Source organism: Phoenix dactylifera, chromosome 5, assembly GCF_009389715.1.
Source record: "Phoenix dactylifera cultivar Barhee BC4 chromosome 5, palm_55x_up_171113_PBpolish2nd_filt_p, whole genome shotgun sequence".
Lineage (NCBI taxonomy): Eukaryota > Viridiplantae > Streptophyta > Magnoliopsida > Arecales > Arecaceae > Phoenix > Phoenix dactylifera.
In genome coordinates this window covers 1,504,833-1,515,881 of record NC_052396.1, presented here as the reverse complement: position 1 = coordinate 1,515,881, position 11,049 = coordinate 1,504,833, and the positions used below count along the sequence as shown (strand labels likewise).

Sequence of the window (11,049 nt, the reverse complement as noted above, 5' to 3'; positions counted from 1 at the left end):
CAATTTGAAAAAAATATTTCAACTAGGGTTTGTGATCCGAGATCACTAGAGGATGCCAAATTAACGGCTGCATGGCACAAACTAAATACTACAACCATTAAACTAGTAGCAATACTATTGGATGGTGATTCCTCGATGATGTTGTCTTGGATTGATGGGTATAAACTTTCAGCACTCTTTCTAAGGTTCTAGTGGGTCTCCCAAGGGTAACAAAGTTATTATAATAACAATAATTTCAAGACCAGCCAATCCTACATGAACCCAGTCCAAACTGGGTAGGTGGGCTCCATTTCGCCATCCATTGTGTGGACTTTAGGAACCATGTGGGCTTGCCTGGGCCGTCGTACTTGATCTGGTCCTCCGGGACCACCGCTATATATACGAAACTCCAACCGCGTACGTGCGCTCCGGTCGGCCCCAGTCTTCTGTTCCGCGGCGTTTTATCTGCTATCCTCGCGTTCCTTATTTGTTTTTTTCCAAGTCAATTACAAAATCGTTTTAGTTTGGAAAATAGAAAGGTTTTTTTCCTCGGGATCTCTACCGCTCATAATTCACAATCTTGCTCTTCAATCTCTCGCTCCCTAAATCCTCAACTGTCGTCGCCGTTTTCCCCAGGAAGATGAACATTTTCTCGAAGAAACCCACACCCAAAGGTATCTGTCTCTCTTTTCCTATCCGTCTGTTCGTCTTGAATTATATAAAATTTTGTTGGATTGAACATTAATCCATGCATTCTTGAATTGTGTTTGTGTTCCCGTTCGTTCGTTGTTCGATCTGTGCTGTGGATTCTAGGGTTTTCTTGTTGCCTCGCACGACCAATCTATTGATTAGCGTATTTACGTTGCAAGATCTGCTCATAAAATTCAATTGGATTAGTGGTTGTTTTGAATTCTTGAGTTCATTGTGATGCACTTTTAAGCCGTAATTTAAGTTCTACCTTTACATGTTGCAATTTTTGTTGCTATATTGACGTGTTTCGCTGAAGAAAGTTTCCTTATTTTTATTCATATAAAATTCTTGGAGTATTAATAGTGTTGGATGGTTTATTTTTCGTTCTCTTGCTTTTATTTTGCTTCATGTTTATACATCTTACTAACTTCTATGCTGCTTGACAACAGATGCGCTTCGAGCAAGTAAGCGAGAAATGTCACATGCCACGAGAGGTATGATTCTAGCTCAAACGAAGTTTCTAACTGGTTGATGTTTCTCAAGCCTGGGTTTCAAGAGAGAACCTCCGAATTGTTTTGTGTTTGTTGCTTGCTGTACAGTGAGAGTATGTTTCATGTGACATTCTGGTTACGTTGTTTGTTTCAATTTTAACACCATCTAACATCCAAAGGAATTTGATCTAGTAAAAGAAAAGATCCTATTTAGGCAGTCAATGCTGATGAAAGTTGCTTCTGAAGAGTATGGACTGATATAGCACATCAAAGAAGGTAAAATTATCTTGCAAAAGATGAATACCATATTAAACAGTATCTCAATACCATATTAAAGAATATCTCAGGACTTATACCTCAAAAAGATCAAGAGTTTCAAATTATATTTACAAAATATCAGACTAGACTATATCAAAAGCTTCAACTGTTAAAGATAAACCAAACCAATGCAGCAGTCATTATCTCATGTATATGGATAAGCATTATCAGTATATGATTCGTCACATTTGAGAATATTTTATAGTGCGAAAGTATTGGTCAAGGAACTTTGGCCAGAAGAGGGGCACTAAAAATTAGTTGGACGGGGAAATTTACTTTGGTTATGCAGCTTAAGCTTGTGCATTCTAGGAACAATTGCCATGTTTCCCCTGTACTTGGAATGAAACATCTCTATGGGTGAACTGCTTGATACAGAGATATATGGTAAGTGTTTAGGTATTTTAGAATTTAGATTTTGTAGATCATGATTATCAGTGTGAAATCTCAAGACATCACTGACATATAATTTAGCTAAGATCATAAACCTTCCAAATGGATAAGGAATTTTGGAATTCATATTGAAGTTTTGAAATAACATTTTACAATCAGCCAATGTTCGATGAAAAGCTGCATAATTTTTTTGAGCAACACATCCCTTAGTATTTTTGGCCTTCTCTTAGTTGCAATTTTCTTTTGTACTTTTTCAGAGATTAGGATCTTAATTGTTAGAAAAGAGGTGAATATGGAGGTGAATTCAGGTGTGGAAGGAAAAAATGGTACTGCCATAGCATGGGTGAACTGGGAAAGGGATACCAACCATCTCACAATTTAGCAAATGTTACAGCTAAATGGAGTTGACTGTTTTTAGGAAAAAAACCTTTTAATTGCATGGTGGGCAAGATTTGTTGACAGTCCATGTTTCTTATCATGATATGAATTGAACCATCTGTAAACTGCTCTGGCAGGCTAATGGCCTAATTCAACCTCACATGGTTAGAAAAGGCCAAGTTCAACCCACATTTTGGTGCTTGTTTTTAAACAAGCCAACTAGCCAAGCATGGACAGCCTCCTGCTTGCAACAATAAGTGCAGGCTCAGGATTAGTTTGAGAAACAGCATGTCAAAGTGGCTCATGAGCCCAACTTGAACTACTATAGCTGACCTTGCCTTTAGCTCGACCTAAGCTTGGGCTCTCTTTTAGCTGAACTAAGTTGAGCTTGAACAACCCAATGCTCTTTTCTGCTCAGCTAAGCTTCTTTCCAGCTCCGTTCAACACCTCAGAACACTTCTGGACTAAAATTCAGCATTTCTGATGGTTCTAAACCTTTAATCATATCAATTCATTGTTTCTTGCTACTAAAACCCTATCTATTTTGTAAGGTATGACAGTCTGGAGATCTTTTTTGGATTTGAATAGTTTTGATTTGAACGAACATTTGTTTAATAAAATTATTTACTACTTAGTGCCCTTTTGAGGTACATACTTGCAAATATATGATTTATGAAAGGCATTTTGCCAAGTGACAAGCACGCTCAAGATAATACTGCACGCAATAACATGGGGGCTTGCCTTTTAAATTTTCTCCAGGCTCTGTTTGATGTATTCATCCACGTTTTCATGTTATTTCCCTTGTTTATATTTTATTCACCATGCAGACTTAGGTGAATAATAAGCCATTGCCATGCTATGCAATTTTATGGACAATTAGCTGGTTTATAACTGTTTCACTAACCTTAGCTCATAATTTGCTGCATATATATTGAATTAAATGTTTGACAAATTTATCAAGATTTCATTGGCTTCCTTCTGCTGACTCTTGTTTACTGCAACCATGTCTTCTGTTTGAAACTTCGATGGTTCAGCACAACTGTAGTTTATACTGATGTTGGCATTAGGTTTTCTCAGTACTGGTTTTAGTTGTCTTTCATATTCTGCAAGAAAAGATTTGGGACGAGATGCATTTTATTCTAGATATCTTTCAGTAAAAAACTTGTTGTTGAATTTAAGATATGTGATGCATGCTCTAACCACCTATGTTGGATATATGTCATGCTGTAGGTCTTGAGAGGGAGATCGCAGCATTGCAGTTAGAGGTATGCATAGAGCCTGAACTGCAAGATAGTTTCATTTTACCTTGGTAATTGGATGCTAAAATCATTTCAAACTTAGTCACATTGGGCCAGTACAAATATATTAGCTGATTAGTTGAGATACTGTTATTTCTGATGAACTTATACTGGCTTGTTTGTGATCAATTAGGTCAGATAGTTTCTACAAAATACTCTTTTTAAGCTATAACATTTTTTTTATTTTTTTGGGAAGATCATGCCTATTTTTCTTTCATTCTTTTTCTTCTCACTGTCTTCCTTTTGCATTGTACATTTTTTTTCCCTTTCCATGATGATATGGACTTCAACATACTTCCTATCAAGATATGTTGAGCAATCTATACTTTCAGTTCATTTCTAATGTAGTTAAAGAAATGCTATCTTCATTAAACTAATTCAAGTCCTTTCAGGAGTGTCATTGCCTTTTCTGTAATGATTTATTGCAACAAGGTGAGTTGATAGAATAGTTCACAATATAATAACTACAGATATCAGGATATTCTAATCTTGCATGAAAATTAGTATCGATGAAGAAATTTTTTTTGCTGGTATAGCTTGTGACTTTATTGGTGTAAAACATTCTGTATACCGTGGCTGATATAAGAAATTAAGCATTTCCCAAGCTTTTAAGATGCGCTTTATTGTTATATGATTGCAATTAGGCCTCACACTAGATAAGCATAATGGCAGGAAAAGAAGCTGGTTTCCGAGATAAAAAGGACAGCAAAAACTGGAAATGAGGTAAGTTTCTTCATGTTAATTTCGACAGGTCACAAAAATCTAAATCTTATACCATGGATCATCATCACCACATTTGCAAAGTTCATATGATTTTTAAACAAAGCCTTAATTACTTTGAACAATTATTTGCAGGCTGCAACTAAAATTTTAGCCCGTCAGCTTATCAGGTTAAGGCAGCAGATTGCTAATTTACAAGGAAGCCGAGCTCAGATGCGAGGTATAGCAACACACACACAGGTAAACAAACAAAATCTCCCTTTCCTTGTTAGCCGTTGGCTTTCTTCCTTTCATTTTGGCATCCTTCTGTTCCTATAAGTTTTTTATTTGACTTTGCAGGCAATGTATGCCAACACTTCAGTGGCCGCTGGCATGAAAGGTGCGAGCAAGGCAATGGGAACTATGAATAAGGTCTCGGAAACACTAATTAATGATCATTTGCATAGTTTGAAATATTTCACGTTTTACCATTTCAAAAAAAAGTTCACTAGTAGTGGTGGACATGTGAACTGAAGTGTAATAGCAACTCATCTGTCTCTGATCATAGATATATATATATATATAGCTCTATATCCTATGTTTTTACAACTATTTGTCACTTGCAGCAAATGGAACCTGCAAAGCAAATGAAGGTTATGCAAGAATTTCAAAGACAGTCAGCACAAATAGATATGACGGTAAGGCTACAACCATCCTTAAGATACATGACAATTTCATTGATGAAAATAGTAAAGTTCATTGCCGCATATGTGTCATCCTATCTTGTGGCAGAGTTGTCAATTTTGGCCATCCTCAAGTGATGCATGATATTAAAAGTACATACATATGATGTCTTCCCTGCAAATATACTTTCATTTTTAAATGTGAAATAAATGTTTTTCCAATTTTCCTTTACTTTAAAGGAAATGCATACTCTTGTATGTATACAGTGTCACTCACAAACACTTTCATGATGAATCTATGTGTATATACATATACATACATATATATGTACAAATACATACATACATATGCACATAATATATGTTTATGCATATCTGTGTGTATGTATGGACGGTTTTTTTTCCTCCAGTGAATGTTCTGTCAAGAAAACCATCATGTGGGAAGACTTGTATGTTTGTTAATTTCTCTTGTTGTTGCTTTAGGGTAGCCATGTTAAATCATCTCGCATTGGATGCTAGCCTTTTATGCTCTTTCTTGCTTAGGCTATGGATGACCTTCTCCAATGTCTATATTGCATATACAAAAAGAGCATTTCTTGGTTAGCTTGTAAAATTGTGACGTCTGTACATATATGCCTCTGCAGAGTGAGATGATGTCAGACTCCATTGATGATGTCTTGGATAATGATGAAGCTGAAGAAGAAACTGAGGACCTAACAAATCAGGTAATGCTTTTTAATCCTGTTCCATCAAGTGTTCTGGAGAAAATGATTTGATATTGCAGTATCACCTTTCCCCCCCATATTCATCCTTCCTCATTTTGTTGTTTATTGTGTTTTAGGTTCTAGATGAAATTGGAGTTGATATTGCATCACAGGTCTGATTTTCTTAGTATCTTTTCTGGGTTTCAATGTTTTCTGCTATACTTAGTTCTATCATAAAAGTTGACTTTTTTTTTTTTTTGGCTGAAAACTACCTACAGTTATCATCAGCTCCCAAGGGAAGAATTGCAGGGGAAAATGCTCAAAGTGCTGAGAGGTTTGACTACCTTGATTTTTTTTCTTCTTATTTTATCTTTGTTTTTCTATTATATGTCTTATTTCCTTGAGCCCATTTTGATTGCATCATTTAGACATGGTGAATTAATATGTTGTACTAAATCCTTGGCAGAATTCTGTTACTATAATGTAGTGAAATGTGTAATCAATTTTAATTCACCCTTTGATTTCTGGACATATTGGTGGCTTGCTAGCTATAACTAAAACCTGATAGCTTGATCCATTCCATTTAAGTGGAGCTTCATGGATTCTTCTTATGGGCTTTCTTGGTGCAAACCGTCACAAATCTTCTGTTAAATTACTTTAGATTTTCCTCTCCTTTACACCATAACAATATCTTTTTAGTGTTGTTCCAGGCATTTGGAATCAGATTTATGGAATCTTCTGTGCCAATTATTCCTATTGAGGAAAACCTCTATTTTTTTTTCCAATTTTTTTTAAATCCTCTCTCTCTCTCTCTCTCTCTCTCTCTCTCTCTCTCGCTCTCGCTCTCGCTCTGTCGCTCGCTCGCTCTCTCTCTCTCTCTCTCTCTCTCTCTCTCTCTCTCTCTCTCGCTCGCTCGCTCTCTCTCTTTTTAAATGTATGTTAGCATAGGTCTTCTTTTATTCATGAAATCATCCTTGGTCATTCAAGGTCTAGGTCTGGGGTTTCTGAAACTTTGTTTAGGACATGTATTCTGAAAATTGAAGGAATTCAAGGTTTTAATCCTCCCTCATATACCTTTCTTCACTCCATTTTTTCTCTTTCACATCTCCTGTTGTGCTCTTTTATTGCTGTCATTTGTGTCCTAAGAGACTGAACTTATTTGAAATTATTCTTGCATTTAAAATTTTTACTTCAGCGCTTAAAATTCTTTCTTTTAGCCTCAACACTGAGGGGTTAAGCATTATGGTAGAAGTGGAATTCTCTATTTTCGGTAAAACAAAAGTGTATCTTGATATGGGTACTGGTGCCTAAAAATTACCATGCTATTTAAATTGCATTTATTTCATATATTTTCATCCTACTATATGTTCAAGTGGAAAAGCTTGTTTTGTTATCACAGAATAACACGATACACTTTTCCATCTCACTTGGTGTATCTATGATATGTCTGATGTGCCCTGAGGAAAAATCTACACAATGTCTAGATGTAATTGCTTTAACAAAATGGTATACATATTCTGACTTCTTTAATATGCAAAACATGCCTTTTTAAATTTTGTTATGAAGGGCCAGTCCCATCTTCGAAATTCTTAAACCTTATTTTAGTTGCTAAGCTTTGAATCTCGCATGATTATTTATATTCTCTCCCTTGGTTTACATTACATGCACAGCTGGTCTGACCTCGTAGGCTTCTTGACCAAATGTTGAAATTGTCTATTTGTGGCCATATAAATTCCAAAGACCAAGGGCCAGATATAAAACATTACAGGATGACCTGCTTCATTTGTAAATTTATTTGGAACCGCATGGTATTTGCTCTTCAAGTTTCATTAGAAGAATCCACTGTCTTTATAGTACAATTTCACATGTTTAGACCACACTGGGACGGTGTCCGGTTAAATCAAGCATCTATGGACCCTCTTTTAGCCAGAAAAATGCAACCAATCGGGTCAATTTGTGTTTTACTTTCCCGGTCAATCTCCTGCCCGATCCAAATAATTCAGAAGTTGATCTACCTTAGTTGTTCAGTTAGTTGGTGAGTTCTGGCCAGATTTCTGGACATGAGGTTCATCTTCCACTGTATTAATCTGTTTGGACCATTCCCAAACCGTGATTTTGTCTTTATCTTTTTTAAAATCCCCTATTATTTTTAATGATTTTTATTGTCCTTGAATGGGGGTTTACTGCTTAGGAACTAAGCCCAGCTTACCCAAGTGTTATGTCATTATTATGATATATATGCTCGTATCTTTTACTATCATACCTTTTCTTGATGTGCAGCTTGGAGGTGGATGACCTTGAGAAGAGGTTGGCTGCACTGAGAAATCCATGAGTTGAAGGCTCCATTTATCAGTCTTCAGATCTCATTCCTGCATCTACTCTACATTCCAGGAAGTTTATATAGTATGTAGATGTGAATTCACGTTGTGCTTGAGATTCTTGCGTAAATAGTTTCGGAATGCAAACTCGATGGGAGTGAGCATGGGTGAACCAATGTTAAAATATGCTTGGAACACAGAGACTGCCAATGAAGTGGGCGAGCATGGGCGAAGCTGGTGTAAAGATTGGTGTGATCACATTGCAAGTTCGATATCCTTTTGATTGGCCAACAAGGAATGCTATGAACTTTGTAATTTTTCATGCAATAAAAGTGGCTTCTCCGGTTTTAATGTAGATAGAGATTGTGTCCCAAAATTCCTTTCATATTTTGCACATAAAGAAATGGTATCTTACCTCCCTCTGTGCTAAACTGTTCTTTACAAGATCATAGGATAGGCCGATCTCGACAATTTGGGGGAGGCAAGCCTCATAAATAGAAAAAGAATTACTCTCTAACAAATGAACAGCCATAAACTTCAGCGCCAGGAGAACCCTGGAGAAGAAGGCAACTGGGTGATCCCCTGATACTCCTCCATATCCCTCTCTACTCCTGCGTTGTTTAACCCTTCGGCTCATTGGTTATCCATCGTTCAGCTATCCCCGAGTATAGGTATACGTGGAGGACTCAAACAACTTGGATCATTAATCCCCTGAAAGGTAGTAAGACAATTACCTTCAATCCATGCCATGCATAATCTTTCGTAGGCATCTCTCAGTTCTGCTTCAGGTTCAGTGGAATCAGGAACTTTGAAGCTGCTTTAATTAGCCTCTCATGGTGGTTTTTGATTGCATGCCCAACACCTAGAGTAAAATTTCTCACCAAGTCATCAAATTTACCTTCAGTAATTCAAGAGGGATTGCCAAACTACCCCTGAAGGAGAAGAGTTAGAAAGGTCATAAGGACCAGAGCTATGCTAGTGCCTCGCTGTTGCATCAAGACAACATTTTCTATGGCAGCAAGGAATCCTAAAGCCAGGTAACTAGCTTGGGCATAAGACATCCCAGCGGCACTCATCTTCAAGTGAAGGATTCTCTCATTGCGAGCATTCCAAATCATCCAGCCCGTATGGAGGATTGCAGAGATAAACCCTGTCGATTCATTTCCAAATGACATTGTCGATTGAGTTAATAGGCAGGTTCATCCTTTCCTGATTAAAAATCTGTCTATACTTCATGAGCAAATGCACAACTGAACAGGATATGCTCCACATCCTGAAAGATTCAGCAAATCTCCAGTAGCCAATACCATCTCGCAAGGAATTCTTCTACATGGAGCTCTCCACCAAAAAACAACACACTAGAGGAAATTGGAGCTTTCGATATCCAAGAGAAGTCGAATGTCAAAATTTTCACTAGAAGACTTAACAATCAGGTCATAAACTTCTTTCAGATGGATTTTGCAGGACTCAGGGTATTTTCATGATATTATCAACCACATCAGCGAGAAAAATACTAGTTAATTTTTCAGCATCCCATCTCCTATCAGCAGTGGTCATACCTTCTCCGTAGTTGTTCATATTTAGAAGCAGAGGCAATTTGTTGAAGGATGTGGTGAATAATTAAGGTTCATAGAACAAATCTATTGAATCACCTGATCCCACTGTCTGAAAGAACTCACATTCTTTGTATTTTTTATTTTTTTTTTGCTGAAGCAGATGTATCATACATATCGGGTACGAATGCATCCAATAAAATCAAAAAATAACAAGTCTCGGAGTGCACCGAGTAATCTTTTCTCCCCTAGCCATAGAGTCTTCCAGAATAGTTAGCTACATACGAGGCTACCCAATCTATTGCCCCATTAGCCTTATCATACATGTGTTTTACCTGTAAGGCTATTCCACTACTAATCCAACCAAATGAGACCTTGTACATAGCTGAGACTTCTCAGCAGCTTCACCAAACTATGCAAGGCTTCACACATAACCAAGCCTCCAAACTCCTCAGGTTCGCAGATGCTATCCCAACCAATAAATGCGTCTTCCTTCGATCTCCCTTGATCTACCAGCTAGTGAAGAGCACTTTCCATTTCCAACTACCAAGCTTTTCATGAGGTTCTCTCAAAAATATAAATGAAATCAGCGTGTTTCAAAGAGGAACCTGAGAGAGGAATTCCAAGGCAAGACCACTCCACAACTTTCATTGAGATACCAAGATAGCTGCAAAAGGAATTCTCTAAATTTACTATTTGTCCTGAAGAAACATCAACCGTAGGAGGCCGTGGCAATCCTCTTCCCATCAGAAGAAGCACTTGCACCAGCATTGCTTTTACTCTGACTCCTTTCAGTCACTAATCCGAGAGCCTCTAATCTGCTTACTATGGGCTAAATTGGCTTCCTCAAATGAGTTCTCAGACTTCTCATCATTAACTACCATATAGTTTTTGAAAGATGCCTTGATGTTGCTGCAATTAACGCTGCTCCACAGGAGCGTTCTTCAGCTTCTCCAATTCACCACACCCTTCACTTTCTCCAAGGACATATTACATGAAGAAAAGGTGTTTTCTTCCATCACCTGGCTCGCAGCTCTAGGCTGAATTTGAGATTGCGAACCTGCAAGAGAGACCGCTTGTTTCCAATTAAAAAAAAACAAAAAAACAGAACGGGAGGCGGTAAAAATGTTTAACTCATTGGCTGAATTCTCTGGTTCACTGTTCTCTACCACCAAGATTTTTTTTTTCCGCTTCAGATGACAGCAGAGAACCACCAAGAGACAAGTTGCCTTTGGGTGGCGATCTTTTTTCTTCTGTCCTTAGATTTTGCCCACCTGATTGGTTCCCAGTTAAAAACTGCCTGCAGTCGCTTCCATAGGAGTTGCTCCATCTCCCCTTCTTCCCTGCTCAAAGTCCGCCAACGGTCGAAACTTAGACTTAGAAATTGCCGAGCTAGATGAAGGGAACACACTAATTGATCCACCTTGTGTACCTTTTTTGCAGTGCCGGCGACAGGAGTCCGGTTGTCCAATCCAGCCGTTTGCTTAGGAGGAAGAGCTATAACCAAATAGAGTTTTTATCAGCTGGATCATCTATATCTAGAATTTT

At 37.7% G+C, this 11,049-nt stretch overlaps 1 protein-coding gene and 1 long non-coding RNA gene across 2 annotated transcripts; one reads left to right on the top strand and one right to left on the bottom strand.

The window, feature by feature from the left end:
• Positions 1-410: 410 nt before the first annotated feature.
• Positions 411-8,303, top strand: LOC103703926 (vacuolar protein sorting-associated protein 2 homolog 3-like). Its single transcript, XM_008786991.4, has 11 exons — positions 411-653; positions 1,119-1,163; positions 3,477-3,511; positions 4,217-4,267; positions 4,400-4,504; positions 4,604-4,675; positions 4,870-4,941; positions 5,571-5,651; positions 5,768-5,803; positions 5,909-5,964; positions 7,911-8,303. The coding sequence occupies exons 1-11, from the start codon at positions 620-622 to the stop codon at positions 7,960-7,962; spliced, it is 639 nt and encodes a 212-aa protein (XP_008785213.2). The 5' UTR covers positions 411-619; the 3' UTR covers positions 7,963-8,303.
• A 1,307-nt stretch (positions 8,304-9,610) lies between these two features.
• Positions 9,611-11,028, bottom strand: LOC120110802. The gene is made up of 2 exons (XR_005511901.1): positions 10,934-11,028; positions 9,611-10,844 (listed from the first exon to the last, which is right to left on the bottom strand). It is a non-coding gene; the product is annotated as an uncharacterized LOC120110802 (long non-coding RNA).
• Between the last annotated feature and the right edge of the window lie 21 nt (positions 11,029-11,049).

Bases quoted from the DNA above. Each gene is read 5' to 3' on its own strand.
- LOC103703926 (XM_008786991.4), top strand. From the start codon at position 620: ATGAACATTTTCTCGAAGAAACCCACACCCAAAG. The intron at 3,512-4,216 runs GTATGCATAGAG...GCATAATGGCAG, and splicing joins TCGCAGCATTGCAGTTAGAG to GAAAAGAAGCTGGTTTCCGA. The intron at 5,804-5,908 runs GTCTGATTTTCT...AACTACCTACAG, and splicing joins GAGTTGATATTGCATCACAG to TTATCATCAGCTCCCAAGGG.